A 22,625-nucleotide genomic window follows, 5' to 3' on the forward strand; every position below is an offset into this window, starting at 1 on the left:
TTGAATATTCAAATTGATCTTGGTTACTATGCGCTTGCATAATTTTATAGCCATGTTATGATTTTCTACATTTAAAACACTTCCTTGTGGTCTACATAACTTATAATGATGGTTCTTTAGTCAAAATTTGTATTTTGTATATTGTAGAACAATCATTTTATGAAGACGTACAAATCATAAATAATTCTCTGGACAAAACACTTCAAGTTTGTGGAAAATTCTGAAGAAATGGGTGCAGCTTCAAAAACAAAGTGAGTTAATGTAATAGTGTGATGTTGCGCTATATTATGAAGGAGACAGGGTGTTATGTTTTATTTTGAAGTATTGGTTTTATTTTGAAGAACCGGATGTCTGGTGAAGGAAGTGACTCTGCGTTTTTTTCGGATATTTACTTCCTCTTCTATCGGACTTTTGCTGATGAGGTAATAGTTCTTCATTGCTCTGTGTTTCTTGTGTAAATATTATTTCTAAACTTTCATAATACTTTGAAAGTTAACACATTAATATTGTAGGTATAAGTGATGTGTTGTTTTAAGTATTTTCATATGCACAATTTTGTTAAGTGAGGAATATAGCGTCAAATGTTTGAAATGTTTGGTCATAATTACACATGGTATTTACGCAGGTATCACTCCGCCAGAAAAGTAGAGACCTGTTTATGTGTTTCGTGTTTCCAAAACAGGTATGTGGATTTGTGTATTATTATTTTTTTTGTGATAAAGCGTTTTTGTTAATGTAATTTAAATTATTATTTTTGTATGAATGAATGTTTATTTCCTCTTCTATCGGACTTTTGATGATGAGGTATCAGTCCGCCAGAAAAGTAGAGACCTGTTTATGTGTTTCGTGTTTCCAAAATAGGTGGCCAATAAATGATGAAACGACGGAATGGTGGAGTGTCTCTTACTTAAAAAACTACACAACCCAGAATAAGACTCACTACATTTAGACTTCGGTTTAGTGAATCTACAAAGCCAGGATTAAAGTCTAAGTAACAGTCTTTCTGGGATCGAACAAAAAACACAACATGTAAACTCTTCTAGCTGGATGGATGGATGGCATTTGCCGTTGAGCACAACAGTTATATATATATATATATATATATATATATATATATATATACACACATACATACATACACATATAGATATAGATAAATACATATATATAGATAAATACATATACACACATATATAGATATAGATAAAAACATATATATATACACACGTATATATATACACACATCTATATATACATATATATATATACACACATATATATATATATATACACATACATACATATACATACACACACACATATACATATACATATATATATATACATATATATATACATACATACATACATATACACACACACACATATACATATATATATATATATATATATATACATACATACATACAGTGATTAATCTGTGGCTAATGCCGTGTTTCTCTGTGATTAATCACAAGAGTTAACTTGTTATTGTCGACAGCCCCAGTGGAAAGTAATGAAACATTGAAACAGTTGGACAAAGTTTGGAAAAGGTCAAATGAAATTAACCAGGCATGTGGACAGTTTAACCCCTTGTGGTGCTCAAGCACCTGCCCTTTTGCTCTGAGTGAGAAAAGTGCCCTTTCTGCTGGAGACAATATTGTTTTCAGTCATTTAAGAAGAAAAAAAAGAATTAAATTCCCCGAAATAATGTTTTGATATCTGACAGGCCATTTAGTTGAGTTTCTTCGGAATTCTTCGCCGATCTGCTCGCCTATAGCAATGGCAATGCCAATGTTTTTGCTGACCCCTGACGTTGTTTGGTGATACATTAACCACATTATTACTGAGAATTGCGGACTGTAAACTGCAAAATTTTTCCTATATGTTAAATCCTGCGCCTTGTAAAACGGTGTCACTAATTTATGCAAATAGTTAGTTTTTTTTTAAATATACTTAAAAGGTGTGTTATTGTTTGTGCTATGGCGCTTTCTTTTGGACGAGCTTGCTCACTTACCGTGCATTGATTTACGTGGACCCCGACTTAAACAAGTTGAAAAAAAAATTTGGGTGTTCTGTTTAGACCTAAATTATTTTTATGTATTTAATATTTCTTTATTTTCGATGGTATATTATTTGTTTATTATTTATTTGTTCAGTTCTCTTACAGAGAACAAGGAAATAGGATAACATTAAATAAGCTCAGCTTCTTCCTACTCCTTTTCGGACGTGCTCTATTGAAACAACTGGAAATATGTGATGAATTACATTGTATCGTATGCATGTTCAAAATAAACCAAAACTGAATTGAACTGAACATTTGTGTGTATTGTTTGTATCCTGTTTGTGAGCTCTTGGTGTGAAAAGTGCTCTAGTAATACAACTAATACAATACGTGACAACAAGCCAGAGAGAAATTTAAGATGGATAAGAATAGCAGCAAGACAGAACAAGATGGAAAGGTAGTCTTACATCCATGTCATCGCAGAGCATGGATCCAGAGCCATACTGAAGCCGGCATTGATGAGCGGCACTGTACAGAGCGCCAGGAAGCAGAAAACCTTGAGAAATTGTATCCTTCACAGGGGCGTCATCAAGGCACCAACCCCAGCCACGACTGCAACAGGGAAATAGAATAGCAGCAGAGCAAACAGGTCAGTTGTCACCACAAACATTTATTTTAAAGTATCAACAACAAGGATTCCGTTTAGGAAAGAGGTGCACGGGCATGACGGCATTACCATCAATCGCCTCTCCTACAGATAGATGTCCAAGCATGCTTGGAATATACAACACGAAGCAGGTGATGCAGCTAAAACGATAAGTATTTTCGGTAAAACTTTAGTATGGGGAACATATTCTAAGTAACAAAGACTTAATTTAGAGTTATTTGGAGACTAGGGGAACACATAAGGGTTAGGGTTATTAATAAGCAATAATTCTGAGGTTATTGAGGGAAGACTCTTTATACACATATACTGTATGTATACATATATATACACACACACACATACATATATATACATACATATATACACACACACACATACATATATATACACACATACATACATACATATACATATATATATATATATATATATATATATATACATAAACAAGCAGTCCTGGGTTCAAATCCAGGCTCGGGATCTTTCTGTGTGGAGTTTGCATGTTCTCCCCGTGAATGCGTGGGTTCCCTCCGGGTACTCCGGTTTCCTCCCACTTCCAAAGACATGCACCTGGGGATAGGTTGATTGGCAACACTAAAATTGGCCCTAGTGTGTGAATGTGAGTGTGAATGTTGTCCGTCTATCTGTGTTGGCCCTGCGATGAGATGGCGACTTGTCCAGGGTGTACCCCGCCTTCCGCCCGATTGTAGCTGAGATAGGCGCCAGCGCCCCCCGCGACACCAAAAGGGAATAAGGGATAGAAAATGGATGGATGGATACATACACAAGCACGCACGCACGCACACAAATATATATATACACACACAGACACATACATATACAAACCCCGTTTCCATATGAGTTGGGAAATTGTGATAGATGTAAATATAAACGGAATACAATGGTTTGCAAATCCTTTTCAACCCATATTCAGTTGTATATGCTACAAAGACAACATATTTGATGTTCAAACTGATAAACATTTTTTTGGTTGCAAATAATCAGTAACTTTAGAATTTATACCAACAACACGTGACAAAGAAGTTGGGAAAGGTGGCAAATACTGATAAAGTTGAGGAATGCTCATCAAACACTTGTTTGGAACATCCTACAGGTGTGCAGGCTAATTGGGAACAGGTGGGTGCCATGATTGGGTATAAAAGCAGCTTCCATGAAATGCTAAGTAATTCACAAACAAGGATGGGGTGAGGGTCACCACTTTGTAAGCAAATTGTCGAACAGTTTTAGAACAACATTTCTCAATGAGCTATTGCAAGGAACTTAGGGATTTTACCATCTACGGTCCATAAAATCATCAAAAGGTTCGGAGAATCTGGAGAAATCACTGCACGTAAGCGATGATATTACGGACCGTTGATTCCTCAGGCGGTACTGCATTAAAAATACATCATTTTGTAAAGGATATCACCACATGGTCTCAGGAACACTTCATAAAACCACTGTCAGTAACGACAGTTGGTTGCTACATTTGTAAGTGCAAGTTAAAACTCTGCTATGCGAAGCAAAACCCATTTATCAACAACACCAAGGAACGGCGCAGGCATCGCTGGGCCCAAGCTCATCTAAAATGGACTGATGCAAAGTGGAAAGGTGTTCTGTGGTCTGACAAGTCCATATTTTAAATTATATTTGGAAACTGTGGACGTGGTGTCCTCCGGAACAAAAAGGAAAATAACCATCCGGATTGTTATAGGCGCGAAGTTCAAATGCCAGCATCTGTGACGTTATGTGTGTGTATTAGTGCCCAAGGCATGGGCAACTTACACATCTGTGAAGGCACCGTTAATGCTGAATGTTCCATACAGGTTTTGGAGCAACATGTGTTCTCATCCAAGCAACGTTATCACGGACGCCCCTGTTTATTTCAGCAAGACAATGCCAAGCCACATGTTACAACAGTGTGGGTTCGTAGTAAAAGAGTGCGGGTACTGTCCTGGCCCGCCTGCAGTCCAGACCTGTCTCCCATCAAAAATGTGTGGCACATTATGAAGCATAATATTATGACAGCGGAGACCCCGGACTGTTGAACGACTGAAGCTCTACATAAAACAAGAATGGGAAAGAATTCCACTTTCAAAGGTTCAACAATTAGTTTCCTCGGTTCCCAAACGTTTATTGAGTGTTGTTAACACAGTGGTGAACATGCCCTTTCCCAACTACTTTGGCACGTGTTGCAGCCATGAAATTCTAAGTTAATTATTATTTGCAAAAAAAAAAAAAAAAAAAGTGAGTTTGAACATCAAATATCTTTTCTTTGTAGTGCATTCAATTGAATATGGGTTGAAAAGGATTTGCAAATCATTGTATTCCGTTTATATTTACATCTAACACAATTTCCCAACTCATATGGAAACGGGGTTTGTATATATATATATATATATACACATACATATATATTTCTGTGTGTATATGTATATGTGTATGTGGTGTGTATATATATATATATATATATATATATATATATATATATGTGTGTGAGTGTGTATATATGTATATGTTTGTGTGTGAATATATTTGTATATGTGTGTGTGTGTATATATATATATATATATATATATTTTATTATTATTTTTTAAAAATTTTTTCCAATTTTTTTATTTTTATTTTTTTTTAAATTGTATTTATTTATTTTTTTTAATTACATTTTATTTTTTTATTTTTTTCGCGGGCCACGTGTCTGAGACCCCTGCTTTAAGTAAATGGAAAGCAGTGTAAATTTGCTAAATTTCAGTTCTAGTTATATTGTTTTTGTGTGCTACGGCTCACACTTGAAATCAATCTTACTGTCTGCCATCACTGATTACTTCACTGGGACTACATGCTGTCGCAGTTTTGTTTGAGCCATCTAATATTTGTAAAAAAATATGTTTTTCACAGATGAGACAGCTCAGTGTGTTTAGCTTTTAATTACAACAACTCAAACACACAATCTAAAGTACATATTTCACTGGCCGTTATCTTGCAATGTCCCCATGGGTGTACATGGTGTCAAAACCTTGGGCACTATGTTTCCCACAGTGCAATCAAAGACTGTCAAGACTCTGAACGCCCACCAAATGAATTCCAGATGCGTGGAGCTGAGTAACTGGGGCAACTATGAGGAAATATTTTAGACATTCAACGCAGTTGAAGTCGGAAACACAATGTCACTGACAGTAGCAGCTGAAAGTGCGGTAGCAGACACACACACACACACACACACACACACACACACACACACACACACACATCCATTCATTCCATCCATTCATCCATTTTCTACCGCTTATTCCCTTTTGGGGTCGCGGGGGGCGCTGGCGCCTATCTCAGCTACAATCCATTCATTCATTCAACTAAATATGGATTATTCTTGACAAGGATGGGAAACTAAACGTTGGCCTCATCAAACCACAAAGCGAGAAATAATGGGGAAATATATCATTTTTTGAAGATTAACTGAGTGCAGATTTTGCCAGATAAAATTAACGAATTACCAAATACACAATGAGTGCCCCTTCCAGATATAATTGTCAGAGTTAGTTTGTAACGAACCCCAAGATGCAGAGGAGGAGGCAGGCATTGAATAGGTAAACATGATTTAATTAAAATACTAGAACAAGAACAAACAGAAGGGTACTAACAAAAAGCTTGCCCAAGGCGGATAACAAAGTAAAAGAGCTAGCATGGGAGCTAGAAGATAACAAACCTAGCGTGGGAGCTAGCAGGAGAACAAGAACAAACAAAAGGGTACTAACAAAAAGCGCGCACGAGGCGGATAACAAACTAAAAGAGCTAGCATGGGAGCTAGAAGATAACGAGCCTAGCGTGGAAGCTAGCAGGAGAACAAGAACAAACAAAAGGGTACTAACAAAAAGCGCGCACGAGGTTGATAAACTAAAAGAGCTAGCATGGGAGCTAGAAGATAACGAGCCTAGGGTGGAAGCTAGCAGATAGCGAGCAGGAAACAGAAGTCGTTACTTGTAGTATGAAAACAAAAGGGAAGCAGGGAAAAAAAGACAGTAAGCGACAAACAGCTACTGAAATATAGCTTACCGCTTCGCTGCAATGACAAGACACGACAGGAGCGACAATAATCCAGCCCTGACTGGAAGGCAAAGCAGGTAAAAATAGGAGCGGGCTGATTGACACCAGGTGTGGCCGGGTGCCAATCAGCCGCAGCTGAGGGGAAACAGCGCCCAGGGAGAAACACAGAAAACAGACAAAATAAGAGCGCTGAAAGGAAATACTACACACACAGAGTTAATAAAGGAAATTGCAGAGGAAAAAACTAAAACATAGCCAAACTGTCAAGGACAAGCCTGACAGTAATGACGTTTTATGCACAAGTTCATATAGCTTCGATCTACACGACAGTGTTTCTTGGTGTGTAAAAGCTGCATTTTAAATACAAGTCATTTTTAATTTTAATTGCAGTAATTTGCATAAATTAAAGCCCTTCCTTATAAAATGCCACAAAAAGGTTGTAGTTTATAACACAGATGTCCAAATGTTCGCTGTTCTGCGGAGCCTCGCATACCCCAGAATGTTGTGCATTGTCTTGCAACTAAAGTGAAGCGAATTATATTTTTATATAGCGCTTTTCTCTAGTGACTCAAAGCGCTTTACACAGTGAAACCCGATATCTAAGTTACATTTAAACCAGTTTGGGTGGAACTGGGAGCAGGTGAGTAAAGGGTCTTGCCCAAGGACACAACGGCAGTGACTAGGATTGCGGAAGCGGGGATCGAACCTGGAACCCTCAAGTTGCTGGCACGGCCACTGTACCAAGCGAGCTATGCCACCCTAGAAAACTAGACAGGAACTTCACGAGTGCACCTGCGTCAGACCCATTCATCCATTTTATACCGCTTGTCCCTTACAGGGTCGCGGGGGGAGCCACCTGGAGGCTATCTCAATTGCATTCAGACGGAAGGCGGCGTATACCTTGAACAAGGCACCACCTCATCACAGGGCCAACACAGATAGACAGACAACATTCACACTCACATTCACACACTAGAAACCAATTTAGTGTCGCCAATCAACTTATCCCCAGGAGCATGTCTTTTGAGGTGGGAGGAAGCCGGAGGGAACATGCAAACACCACACAGAAAGATCCCAAGCCTAGGCTCGGACCCAGGACCTTCGTATTGTGAGGCACACGTACTAACCACTGTTTCACCGTGCTGCCCCAGACCCGATCTATTAATTGCGTGCATTCCGACATGCGACTTCTTCCCAAAAGTAAAAAACTGTGGCTGTCAACCAAGCCAAGATGGCTGTTGGGCAGCAAACAGTGCAAACTAACTAATACGCAAGGGGCCTAGATCTTCCTGCAAAAAAACAGACAGCAAAATATCAAACCCTGAAATGAAATAAATCCCTATACTTTATTACTTTGGATTGCAGCTGCCTTTAGCACCGAAACACAGCCGGTGTTTGTTTGTTGTAAAGCTTTCACACAGAGCGGTCAAGCGAACATGTTTCTCTACGTCAACCAGCAAGTTTTTGGATGAGAAAATTGTGATATTAAGTCGGCTCTTACCGGAGCTGTGATCTTGGCTCCTCGACTTCTCTGAGAGACACTGGCGTTCACCGCAGCCATCCGACTTTCAGGTACGTCTTTACAATCTCACTAAAACATTATTAAAACAATAAGCAGATAAGGGATCTTCCAGAATTATCCTAGTAAATGTGTAATTACATCTAAAACAGTCCCACTGCCGCCTGGATCCGTCGCTTTTTTTTGTGTGCTTCACTCTAACTTTCCTCATCCACGAATATTTCATCCTCGCTCAAATTAATGGGGAAATTGTTGCTTTCTCGGTCCGAGTAGCTCTTGCTGCTGGAGGCTCACATTGTGAACAATGTGAGAATGTGAGGAGCCCTACAACCCGTGACGTCGCGCGCACATCATCTGCTACTTCCGGTAAAGGCAAGGCTTTTTTATTAGCGACCAAAAGTTGCGACCGTTATCGTCGATTTTCTCTACTAAATCCTTTCAGCAAAAATATGGCAATATCGCAACATGATCAAGTATGACACATAGAATGGGCCTGCTATCCCTGTTTAAATAAGAAAATCTCATTTCAGTAGGCCTTTAAAAGGTATATCAAACAAACCTTTAACGAAGTGATCACTGCAGACTCTTGCATTCTTCGGCTCTTTCCCCTTTCATTGGATTTGCCTGCCATTTATTTTTCGCCATTTTTCAGAAAATATTGTACTCTTCCGCCTTTCTCGATTACCTCTCGAGGAACACCGAAGAAATGTTTATCCGTTTCGAACGGATCGTACAACCGAACACAATGCAAACATAAGACATTTTTCTTTGAGAAAAGCTAAACGTGAGCCGGACGTGATGTAATGGATCAGGTCCAAAAGTAATTATCCATCCATCCATTTCCTACCTCTTGTCCCTTTCAGGGTCGCGGGGGTAATCACTTGTTCCTTATTCAGGAAATGTCAGAAATCAGCCAATAATGTTTTCGGTTTCTGCACTTAAGTCAGTCATCCGGGCAAGGCGGGTAGCGTACATACACACAAGTAAAAGCTTGTAACATAAATGTGAGTTAACAGTACAAATCATACTTGCCAACCTTGAGACCTCCGGTTTTGGGAGGTGGGGGGTGGGAGGCATGGTTGGGGCGGGGCGTGGTTAAGAGTCAAGTAATTCATATATATATATATATAAGAAATACTTGACTTTCAGTAAATTCTAGCTATATACAGTATATATTTGTTTATTTTATTATAAATATATATATATATATATATATATATATATATTATATATATATATATATATAAATATAAATATATATATATATATATATATATATATACAAAATAAATACTTGAATTTCAGTTTTCATTTATTTACACATATACACACATATTACTCATCTACTCATTGTTGAGTTAAGGGATGAATCGTCCATCTTTGTTTTATTCTCTGTCTTTATTTTTCTAACCATATGCATGTACAGTAGATGGCAGTATTCAACTTTTTAAGAGTGTCACGACATTGCTGTTTACGTCAGACGAACTGCTTTACGGTAGACGAAAACGTGGCTGCTGTTGTGTGTTGTTACCGCGCTGGGAGGACGTTAATGAAACTGCCTAACAATAAACCCACATAAGAAACCAAGAACTCGCCCTCGATCCTTCTACAGTTATAAGGTCATTGGGCAGACACGCTGTTTATTTCTGGGAAAGCGGACGTGAAAACAGGCTGTCCTCACTCAGGTCCGCATGGAGCTGGAGGGGGCGTGGCCTCCAGCTCCGCCTGAATTTTGGGAGAAAATTTGTCCCGGGAGGTTTTCGGGAGAGGCGCTGAATTTTGGGAGTCTCACGGAATATCCGGGAGGGTTGGCAAGTATGGTACAAATATTTCGGATCAGTCCCAAAATGTAATGAGTTTTTTCTATTGCCATTTTAGAAAATTCCCCAATTTTAGATGAAAATCCACCCATAACTTTTTGAGTTTTTTATAGCCGAATGAAAGAAATGGAGAGAAATGTAAATCATCCACTGCCTTCGTCACTACAAGGTCGCTAGCATAAACAAACACAGAAGCATAATCGTAAGGTAATATAGAAGAAATGATCAGGATCAATAATGTAAATAATTCAATGCATATACTTTGATGATTAATTTGTGTGATGACTGTATTATGCTGATAGTAAACATTTATACCATGAATTGATTAACATGAAACCCGACTTAAGTTGAAAAACTTATTGGGGTGTTACCATTTAGTGGTCAGTTGTACGGAATATATACGGTACTGTGCAATCTACTAAAAATAGTCTCAATTAAAATCAATCAATCATTCGTCCTAAAATTGAATGACTTGTTAATTTTCCCATTTCGGACATTTTCTGAACGTTTTTATGAAAATGCGCCTATAACTAAGAAACCAACAGCAACAAGTACTCATGGACAACTACCATATTTTTCAGATTATAAATCGCAGTTTTTTTCATAGTTTGTCCGGGGATGCGACATATACTCCGTAGCGACTTATGTGTGAAATGGCTTATAAAATGGAAAACACTTCCCTATATCAGAAATATTGTACATAAAAGAACAATAGATAGTAGTTATTTTAGAAATGTTATAATAATGTACAGGATTTACCTAGGAGAGCGAACTACCATGGCAGTGGTTCTCAAACATTTTTTTTTTTACAGAGTACCACCTCAGAAAACACTTGGCTCTCCAAATACCACCATAATGACGAATAGTAATAATATACAGTAGCGTAGTAGGCCTAAATATGTAATTAAAGACAAGGCAGAGGTTTTAGTTTATTTAGTTTATTTAGTTATTTAGTTGAGTGTGAATGTTGTGTTTCTCTCTGTGTTGGCCCTGCTATGAAGTGGCGGCTTGACCAGGGTGTACCCGCCTTCCGCCCGATTGTAGCTGACATGGGCTCCAGCGTCCTCCGCGACCCCGAAGGGAATAAGCGTTAGAAAATGGATGGATGGGTGGATGTTCACAGACATTATGAGTGACGATTACACGCATTTCTTATTATATGTTTTATAAAACTATTTTAAAGATGATAAAAAACGCTTGAAAGATGTGGCTAATGGAAGTCACCATTGTAGCCATCAAAACCCTCTTAAATAACTTGAAAACTTTCCATCAACTTTTTATATATACACTGCAAGTCTATATATAATTTAGGAACAGACATGTTCATAACAGTATGTAATATGTTCAATATTCACCATAATTTGATCATTTTAATTAGAGTGTCCAATAATATCGGACTGCCGATGTTATCGGCCGATAAATGCTTTAAAATGTAATATCGAAAATTATCAGTATCGGTTTCTAAAAGTAAGATTTATGACTTTTTAAAACGCCGCTGTGTACATGGACGTAGGGAAAAGAACAGAGCGCCAAGAAAACTTAAAGGCACCGCCTATGCGTGCCAGCCTAGTCACATAATATCTACGGCTTTTCACACAAGTGAATGCAATGCATACTTGGTCAACAGTCATACAGGTCACACTGAGGGTGGCAGTATAAACAACTTTAACATTGTTATAAATATGCGCCACACTGTGAACCCACACCAAACAAGAATGACAAACACTTTTCGGGAGAACATCCGCACCGTAACACAACAGAAAAATACCCAGAACCCCTTGCAGCACTAACTTCCGGGACGCTACAATACACCCCCCTCGCTAACTCCCCCACCTCAACCCCGCACCCCTCCTCATGCTCTCTCAGGGAGAGCTTGTCCCAAATTCCAAGCTGCTGTTTTGAGGCATGTTAAAAAATAAATAATGTACTTTGTGACTTCAATAGTAAATATGGCAGTGCCATGTTGGCATTTTTTACCATAATTTGAGTTGATTTATTTTGGAAAACCTTGTTACATTGTTTAATGCATCCAGCGGAGCGTCACAACAAAATTAGGCATAATAATGTGTTAATTCCACGACTGTATATATCGGTACCGGTTGATATTGGTAATTAGGATTTTGACAGCATCAGAATATCAAACATCTCTAATTTTAATCATTTCTGGGACAATTCTTTTTTTCCCCCCACGCATTGATTTCTGTTTCCATAGCAGCGCACGTCTGACTTCTGGCAACAATGTGTGTTCTTACTTTGGAATCAAACACGAGTGTGTTTTGTAATAATAGCAGACTTTGTGACAAACAATAAAGATGACTATTTTTGGACAAATGAGGATATACAACCTTATACTTTTGAAGCTAAATATACTGCTGCTTCTTGAAGCGAGCACAAAGGCAGAATGAGAGGTTGGAGTAGACGGAAGCCAGAGGGGGGGATGAAAGCGATTGATTTTGACTCTGCAAATATGGAACTCGGAGCCAAGCTATTTTGACATAAATGGATTGCTTACCCAAAATCAACAGGAAACGTCCCCAGCCAGCTGGACACCTGTCCATCAAGTGAGTCACTTTAATATCGATCAGGATACACGCAGCACGTCATGGGTCTTAGTACAACTACAGTACATATGCTATCTGACTAGCTATGTACAAACAAAAGTGTGGACTAATACTTTACTGATACTGTAATATGATTGTTCATGTTTTTCAGTCAGTACAGATTTGTGTTCTATCAGCGTGTTGTGCATTACAAACTCAAACACGGTTCGTGTTGACGTAGACGCTAGTTCATCTCTTTCCGTAGCTAGTTTTTACGGCTAATACTGAAACACTTTGATGTGGTACTATGCTAGAAAAACTGTTTTCACAGTGTTCGCTCTTGCAATAATAATGCCGCTACAGCTTGGTTATTACACAGGTTACGGAACGTAAATGGAAGTATTGTTGACTGTTTTTGAATGCATTTTAAAATTGATTTAGAGGTAGAATTGATTGCTTCCACTAGCTGCATTGCTTGCCAGCTAGAATGAGCAGATTTTTATACGTTAGAAAGCGAAAATAAAATGTCTTCTTGTCTCTCCTACGGATTGTGGTCGATAAGCAAAATTCCCCCAAAAATAATAATAACTCTCATTAAGGGATCGGTACCTTTCTTATTCGAACCAATTCCCAGTACCAATTTTCGGTACTAGTGTGTTCCTCAGTGTTCGCTCTTGCAATAACAATGCCGCTACAGTTTGGTTATTACGGAACGTAAATGGAAGTATTGTTGACTGTTTTTGAATGCATTTTATAATTGATTTAGAGGTAGAATTGATTGCTCCCACTAGCTGCATTGCTCGCCAGCTAGAATGAGCAGATTTTTATACGTTAGAAAGCGAAAATAAAATTTTGTCTTGTCTCTTCTACAGATTGTGGTCGATAAAAAAAAAATAACTCTCATTGAGGGATCGGTACCTTTCTTAGTCGAACCAATTCCCAGTACCAATTTTCGGTACTTGTGTGTGCGTCAAAAAAAACAAAAAATGTTTTTAACAATAAAATGATCAATTTATTTTATTGCAACAATATATAGCAACTGGTGTCTTGTCGTTATATATTGATTTATTGTAAAATTTCTGCCCTGCGTTGAGGTGGCGACTTGTCCAGGGTGTACGCCACCTTCCGCCCGAATGCAAATTAGATAGGCTCCTGCGACCCCAAAAGGGACAAGCGGTAGGAAATGGATGGAAGGATAACATTTCTGAGGCAATTTATTGGTTGGTATTGAAATTGCAACAGTACCTAGAGATTTGGCTGACTGCTCTCAGTGCTGCTGGAGTGATTGCTAAGTATAAGAGTCAGGGATGTAACAATAACTTGTTACATACATTGTTAACTTGTTGTTTCTTAATGGAGAAAGACGTTAATGTTTCTTGTTTTCATGTTAGCATTTAGGCTAGCGAGCTGGCGCCTGTCAGTCCGTGAGTTTATCAAAGTGCTGTAAGGACTTGGATTTTTTCGCAAATTACTGCGAGGATTGTTTTCCCGAGAAACAATCGGACCAGACCAGTCGTGGCTTAACGGTAGGAACATATTTAATTTTTACTCAAAAAGGGTACAAACAAAAGGTGCTCACAGTGGCGGCACAAAACTTAACACAGAGAACAAAACTAACACTAAGGCAGAACTATGAACATGAAACAAAAACACTTACGGTGACGAGAACTATGGCATGGACCGAACAAAAATAAGAGATCCAACATAGGCAAAGCAGGAGATGAATACTGTCAATGTCGCCAGGCCGACTACCTGGCAACTACAGGCTTAAATAGTTATGTCATGATTGACAGCAGGTGCGTGTGTCCAAACACCAGCCGCAAGTGAAAATCACGCCACCATGGCAACCAAAACAAACAAGATTGCACAAAAACAGGAACTAATGGAGTCTTAAACAAACAGAACCTGACAAGTGCAGGTGTCACTTTTTCGATTATTTTAATTTAATTCGCTCAAACTAACCACTGGGAATTTTACTGAGTTTTAACTACGTAGTTATAACCGTCTGAGTCTGCAATCTGCAATCGGAGGTGACATAATGCACAGCGCAGGTACTGTAACATGGCAACGTTGGTGTTACGTGAATCGGTACCCGGTAGTACCAGCGGGATTTTTTCGGTGCCAAAAAAAGTACCAGATTTGGTACCAATTTCTAGTCTCATGTCACGAGTCAACAACAACACACATACAGACCACTTGCAAGCTTTCAAACTAACAATACAAGGTACCACTATAAACATTGAAGTGCTGTGTGGTGCTTTAAAGGCCTACTGAAATGAGATGTTCTTATTTAAACATGGATAGCAGGTCCATTCTATGTGTCATACTTGATCATTTTGCGATATTGCCATATTTCTGCTGAAAGGATTAAGTAGACAACATTGACGATAAATTTCGCAACTTTTGGTCGCTAATAAAAAAGCCTTGCCTTTACCGGAAGTAGCAGACGATGTGCGCGTGACGTCACGGGTTGTAGGGCTCCTCACATCCTCACATTGTTTATAATCATAGCCTCCAGCAGCAAGTGCAATTCCGAGAAAGCTACAAGTTCCCCATTAATTTGAGCGAGGATGAAAGATTTGTGGATGAGGAAAGTTAGAATGAAGCACTAAAAAAAAATAAAAAAAAATAGAAAAGGCGACGGCTCCAGGCGACGGCAGTGTGAGCGATTCAGATGTTATTAGACACATTTACTAGGATAATTCTGGAAAATCCCTTATCTGTTTATTGGGTTAATAGTGTTTTAGTGAGATTATAAAGTCATCCCTGAAAGTTGGAGGGCTGCGGAGAACGCCAGTGTCTCTGAGAGAGGCCAATGCAGGAGCCAAGATCACAGCTGCCTTTTTGACTGCTACAGGAGGAGGTCGCATAGTCCACTCAAGTCTCCGGTAAGAGCCGATTTAATATCACAATTTTCCCATCCAAAAACTTGCTGGTTGACGTAGAGAAACATGTTCGCTTGACCGCTCTGTGTTAAAGCTTCACAACAAACAACGGCTGTATTTCGGTGCTAAAGGCAGCTGCAATTCACCGCTTTCCACCAACAGCATTCTTCTTTATAGTCTCCATTATTAATTGAACAAATTGCAAAAGATTCAGCAACACAGGTGTCAAAATTACTGTGTAATTATGCGATGAAAAGAGAAGACTTTTAGCTGTATGTGGTGCTGGGCTAATATGTCCGCTACAACCTGAGGCGTCACAAAAACCCGTCATCATACGCGTCATCATTCTGCGACGTTTTCAACAAAAACTCTGCGGGAAATTTAAAATTGCATTTTGGTAAAGTAAAAAGGCCGTATTGGCATGTGTTGCAATGTTAATATTTCATAATTGATATATAAACTATCAGACTGCGTGGTCGGTAGTAGTGGGTTTCAGTAGGCCTTTAAAACATAAGTATAAATAAGTATAAAATAAGTATAAATTACAATAACAGCACTCATTTTTTAAATGGCCGATTATTGCACACGCGTCCTTTTTGACCCTCGTGCCTTAGCCTATTGATGAGCCACAAGTGAGCAGAAATGGACCTTGGAAAAGCTACATTATAGAAATATCAGGTTCAAAGCCATGGCAAGTTGTTCTCCTGACAAGAAATTACTATTTTTCATCACTGCAGCAAACGTCTGTTGCTTGGATTGTTCAGAGGTGGGTGGTGTTCAGTTTACAGTTAAGATGCAGCAGTGATAACATAACATTTAAATTGTTACCGTGACTGATATAGTAAGTAAGATGGCCCTGGGATGAGGTGGCGACTTGTCAAGGGTGTACCCCGCCTTCCGCCCGAATGCAGCTGAGATATGCTCCAGCACCCCCCGCGACCCCAAAAAGGGACAAGCGGTAGAAAATGGATGGGATGGATGGATGATATAAAAGCTCAACAGAAATAAAAAACGGAAAGAAGTCGAAAGACTTTGCAAACAGTAAATCCAACATCAAAGCATGGCATGACACTTTCTTAAAACCAATTACTTTTCCGGCTTCAAAATATAAGTGCTACACTATACGTCCGGTTTAACAAAATTTGCAAAATAAAAATGTCTTACATTGGAATAATGTTGATAATACATTTTACTTATACGGCACCTGTCTCGGCACCCGAGGACACAGGACGAAAAAAAAATAAAAAATCTATTGGATAAAAACAACAAGAACAACAAAGATGGATAAAAAATATGGCAAATAAGCAGACAGGAACAGGCGTGTTTTGAGTCTTAATTTGAAAAGGAAAATGTAGTTCCCTAGTGTGAACGTCTGGTGCGGCTGAAGCGGATGAAGGCTCGGGCACCCATGGTTTTCTTGAAAACCAGCTTCTGTGTTCGCCAATACACTACGTGTTATTTTTCGGATTATAAATCGCTCCGGAGTATACGTCACACTGGCCGAAAATGCATAATAAAGAAGGGAAAAAACATATATACGTCGCACTGGGGTATAAGTCGCATTTTTGGGGGAAATTTATTTGATAAAATCCAACACCAAGAATAGACATTCGAAAGGCAATTTAAAATAAATAAAGAATAGTGAACAACAGGCTGAATAAGTGTACGTTATATGACGCATAAATAACCAACAGAGTAGGTGCCTGGTATGTTAACGTTATTATGGTAAGAGTCATTCAAATAACTATAAAATATACAACATGGTATACTTTTACCAAACAATCTGTCACTCCTAAATCGATAAATCCCATGAAATCTTCTTCCTCGATGTCGCTTCTAAACAACTCTGCCGACTCCAAAGGTATGCGCCGCTTCCTCTTGTCGTTTTCTGCTGCATATTTCACTACGTCCAGCTTGTAATCTGCAGTACATGATTTTTTTTTTGGTGCCATTTTTGTTCAGCCCTTCTCAGTTTTTTTACAGTGGGGCAAAAAAGTATTTAGTCAGCCACCGATTGTGCAAGTCCTCCCATTTAAAATGATGACAGAGGTCTGTAATTTTCATCATAGGTACACTTCAACTGTGAAAGACAGAAGGTGAAAAAAAATATCCAGGAATTTGTGAATTATGGTGGAAAATAAGTATTTGGTCAACCATTCAAAGCTCTCACTGATGGAAGGAGGTTTTGGCTCAAAATCTCACGATACATGGCCCCATTCATTCTTTCCTTAACACGGATCAATCGTCCTGTCCCCTTAGCAGAAAAACAGCCCCAAAGCATGATGTTTCCACCCCCATGCTTCCCAGTTGGTTTGGTGTTCTTGGGATGCAACTCAGTATTCTCCTTCCTCCAAACAAGTAGAGTTTATATTAAAAAGTTCTATTTTGGTTTCATCTGACGACATGACATTCTCATATGTGCTCTCTAGCAAACTTCAGACGGGCCTGGACATGCACTGGCTTAAGCAGGGGGACACATCTGGCACTGCAGGATTTGATTCCCTGTCAGCCTAGTGTGTTAGTGATGGTAACCTTTGTTACTTTGGTCCCAGCGCTCTGCAGGTCATTCACCAGCTCCACCCGTGTGGTTCTGGGATTTTTGCTCACCGTTCTCATGATCATTTTGACCCCACGGGATGAAATATTGCGTGGAGCCCCAGATCGAGGGAGATTATCAGTGGTCTTGTATGTTTTCCATTTTCTGATAATTGCTCCCACAGTTGATTTTTTCTCACCAAGATACTTGCCTATTGTAGATTCACTCTTCCCAGTCTGGTGCAGGTCTACAATTCTTTCCCTGGCGTCCTTCGACAGCTCTTTGGTCTTGGCCATAGTGGAGTTTGGAGTCTGACTGTTTGAGGCAGTGGACAGGTGTCTTTTATACAGATAACGAGTTCACACAAGTGCCATTAATACAGGTAACGAGTGGAGGACAGAAGAGCTTCTTAAAAAAGAAGTTACAGTTCTGTGAGAGCCAGAGATCTTCCTTGTTTGAAGTGACCAAATACTTATTTTCCACCATAAATTACAAATAAATTATTTTAAATTCCTACAATGTGAATTCCTGGATTTTTTTTCTCACATTCTGTCTCTCACAGTTGAAGTGTACCTATGATGAAAATTACAGACCTCTGTCATCATTTTAAGTGGGAGAACTTGCACAATCGGTGGCTGACTAAATACTTTTTTGCCCCACTGTAAGTTACTGCCAACGTTGAAATGATCCAGTTTTAATAGCTATGGCGGTAGCATATAGCAGTTTCCATCCCATGACCCACAATGCACTTCTGCCATGACACTCCCCCGCCGAATTCTTATTGGTTGACGTGTGTGTGACGATTGCTGACATTTTCTTTGTCTCTTCCGCGAATGAGATAAGTAATATTATTTAATATTTTACGGTAATGTGTAAATTTCACACATAAATAGATCCGGAGTATATGTCGCACCCTTGGCCAACCTATGAAAAAACTGATTAATAATCCCAAAAATACGGTACTATAAATCACTCATCTCTATAATGTATTTCTATTTGCATTTGTTTTATGTTCTGTAAAAAGTACATTTCCTTGCATAACACATTACACGACAGAGAACTGTGGCTGATTGTAGGCATACAAGCCTTGCATGCATTGTGCGGTACTCACTCTAGGAAGCGTGTGATATACTGGCGACTGCAGCGGGACCACCTGGGCAGAGAGGTGCCGTAGAGCAGCTGCGGCGACATGATGAAAGGTCTTTTCCCGATGGGTTCACAGTCATTACCATTGCCATCATGCTGAATCCCAAAACTGCCAGAAAAAATGCATAGCATATGGACAGATTGATTATTATGGGATTTAAAAGTGTGAAGCACAAGGTGTATTAATACAGACGGTGTCAGAGTTAGTTTGTGACGAACCCCGAGATGCAGGGATGGAGGCAGGCATTGGATTGGAAAACATGATTTAATAAAGACACTAAAACAAGAACAAACCAAAGGGGTACAACAAAAAGCACGCACGAGGCGGATAACCAACTAAGAGAGCGAGCATGGGAGCTAGAAAACGAAAAGGAACTTAGCATGGAAGCTAGCAAAAACAAAAAGGGCCTAGCGTGGAAACTAGCGGGTAGCGAGCAGGAAAATAGAAGTTGTACTTGTAATATGAAAACAAACTGGAAGCAGGGAACAAAAAACAGTAAGCTACAAACATCTAACAAATATAGCTTACCGCTACGCTGCCAAGACACGACAGGAGCAAGAATACATGACATCGACAATAATCCAGCACTGACTGGAGGACAAAGGCAGCTAAAAATAGGAGCGGGCTGATTGACACCAGGTGTGGCCAGGTGCCAATCAGCCACAGCTGAGGGGAAACAGCGCTCAGGGAGAAAGACAGAAAATGACCAAAATAAAAACACTGACAGGAAACAGAGACATATACAGAGGAAAAACTAAAACAAAACCAAACTGTCAGGGACGAACCTGACAGACGGGAAGAAGTGTACATGAATTGCCCATGTACATTAACTACATTCATTCATCCATCCATTTTTTACCGCTTTTACTCACTGGTTTAAATGTAAAAATTAGATATTGGGTTTCACTACGTAAAGCGCTTTGAGTCACTAGAGAAAAAGCGCTATATAAATATAATTCACATTCACTTCACCGCTTGTACCTTTCATCATAAGTTATTGCAGGACTTTGTGGTCAAAAGTGGACCTACACTTGTAAAGAACATGATTTCATGGCTGTTTTGAGTTTCCAATTATTTCGACAACTCTTACTTTTTTGTGATAGACTGATTGGAGCACATTCTTATTGGTCACAAAAACTATTCATGAAGTTTGGTTCTTTTATGAATTTATTATGGGTCTACTGAAAATGTGACCAAATCTGCTGGGTCAAAAGTATACATTCAGCAATGTTAATATTTGCTTACATTTCCCTTAGGGAGTACCCCGCCTTCTGCTCGAATGCAGCTGAGATAGGCTTCAGACTCCTATCGCCCCCCCCATGACCCCAAAAGGGACAAGCAGTAGAAAATGGATGGATGGATGTCACTTGGCAAGTTTCACTGCAATAAGGTGCTGTTGGTAGCCATCTACAAGCTTCTGGCAATTTTCTGGTTGAATTTTCGACCTCTCCTCCTGACAAAATTGGTACAGTTCAGCTACATTTTTTGTTTTTTCTGACATGGACTTGTTTCTTCAGCATTGTCCACACGTTTAAGTCAGGACTATGGAAAGGCCATTCTAAAACCTTAATTGTAGCCTGATTTAGCCATTCCTTTACCACTTTTGACGTGTGTTCGGGGTCATTGTCCTGTTGGAACACCCAACTGCGCCCAAGACCCAACCTCCGGCCTGATGATTTTAGGTTGTCCTGAAGAATTTGGAGGTAATCCTCCTTTTTCATTGTCCCATTTAAAATACTAGTTCCAATGGCAGCAACACAGGCCTAGAGAATAATACTACCACCACCATGCTTGACGGTCGGCATGGTGTTCCTGGGATTAAAGGACTCAGCTTTTCTCCTCCAAACATATTCCTGGGTATTGTGGCCAAACAGCTAATTTTTTGTTTCATCTGACATCACATGGACGAAGCTAGGACCTTCTGGAGGAAATTTCTGTGGTTCTATATCAATGGTCCTTGCAACAAGAAAATGCGTGAAAAGGTTAAATAACGGCTTAAGGGGAACTGCACTTTTTGAGGAATTTTTTGCCAATCATTCACATTCCTTATGTAAGACAAAAACACACATGCATTGCTTTTCTTATGTATTCTAAGTTGTAAATACGACCCGTACAAGGTGGCTAACAAAGCAACTAATAGGAATACACATACCCACTGATAATACCCTCTAAAAAACAATCGAAAAAAACGCCAACAATACTGTATTTACATCTTGTGACCTAAATATTAAAGGCCTACTGAAACCCACTACTAACGACCACTCAGTCTGATAGTTTATATATCACTGATGAAATATTAACATTGAAACACATGCCAATACGGCCGGTTTAGTTTACTAAATTACAATTTTAAATTTCCCGCGGAGTTTCCTGTTAAAAACGTTGCGTATGATGACTCGCGCGCGTGACGTCTCGGGTTGTAGCGAACATATTAGCCCAGCACCACACATGGCTAAAAGTAGGCTCTTTTCATCGCATAATTACACAGTAATTTGGACATCTGTGTTGCTGAATCTTTTGCAATTTGTTCAATTAATAATGGAGACTATAAAGAAGAATGCTGTTGGTGGAAAGTGGTGGATTGCAGCTGTCTTTAGCAACCGAAACACAGCCAGTGTTTGTTTGTTGTGAAGCTTTAACACAGAGCGGTCAGGCGAACACGTTTCTCTACGTCAACCAGCAAGTATTTGGATGGGAAAATTGTGATATTAAGTCACCTCTTACCGGAGACATCAGTGGATTATGCAACCTCATCCTGCAGCTCAAAAAAGCAGCTGTGATCTTGGCTACTCGGCTTATCTGAGAGACACTGGCGTTCACCGCAGCCATCCGACTTTCAGGTATGACTTTACAATCTCACTAAAACACTTAAAACAATAAGCATATAAGGGATCTTCCAGAATTATCCTAGTAAATGTGTCTAATTACATCTGAAAGGGTACCACTGCCGCCACCTGGAGCCGTCCTTTTCTTTTTTTTTTTTTTTTTGTGCTTCACTCTAACTTTCCTCATCCTCGAATCTTTCATCCTTGCTCAAATTAAATGGGGAAATTGTCACTTTCTCGGTCCGAATAGTACTTGCTGCTGGAGGCTCACATAAACAATGCGAGGATGTGAGTAGCCCTACAACCAGTGACGTCACGCGCACATCGTCTGCTACTTCCGGTAAAGGCAAGGCTTTTTTATTAGTGACCAAAAGTTGCGAACTTTATCATCAATGTTCTCTACTAAATCCTTTCAGCAAAAATATGGTAATATCGCAAAATGATCAAGTATGACACATAGAATGGACCTGCTATCCCCGTTTAAATAAGAAGATCTCATTTCAGTAGGCCTTTAACTAAATATTAGCAATATTGTTATTATAAGCACTAACGCAGGCATCCTATTTTAGCAGTGTATTGATCACAGAGAGCTAACCAGCTAATGCTGCTATATTGACATCAGCCGGCAGGCTGCTGC

The 22,625-nt window shown here is 39.3% G+C and overlaps 1 protein-coding gene and 1 long non-coding RNA gene across 2 annotated transcripts in view; one reads left to right on the plus strand and one right to left on the minus strand.

Annotated features, from left to right (window-relative positions):
• LOC133543159 (A disintegrin and metalloproteinase with thrombospondin motifs 7) overlaps nucleotides 1-22,625 on the minus strand; it is a 292,170-nt gene that overhangs the window by 146,469 nt on the left and 123,076 nt on the right. The window contains exons 8-9 of the mRNA XM_061887652.1: nucleotides 19,128-19,271; nucleotides 2,473-2,617 (exon numbers count right to left, since the gene is read on the minus strand). Coding sequence (XP_061743636.1) covers nucleotides 2,473-2,617; nucleotides 19,128-19,271 — 289 coding nt within the window. The remainder of the gene's footprint in view (nucleotides 1-2,472; nucleotides 2,618-19,127; nucleotides 19,272-22,625) is intronic.
• LOC133543163 (uncharacterized) lies at nucleotides 625-20,929 on the plus strand. Its single transcript, XR_009804334.1, has 3 exons — nucleotides 625-682; nucleotides 2,489-2,654; nucleotides 20,420-20,929. It is a non-coding gene; the product is annotated as an uncharacterized LOC133543163 (long non-coding RNA).

Source organism: Nerophis ophidion, linkage group LG25 (genome assembly GCF_033978795.1).
Source record: "Nerophis ophidion isolate RoL-2023_Sa linkage group LG25, RoL_Noph_v1.0, whole genome shotgun sequence".
Taxonomy (NCBI): Eukaryota; Metazoa; Chordata; class Actinopteri; order Syngnathiformes; family Syngnathidae; genus Nerophis; species Nerophis ophidion.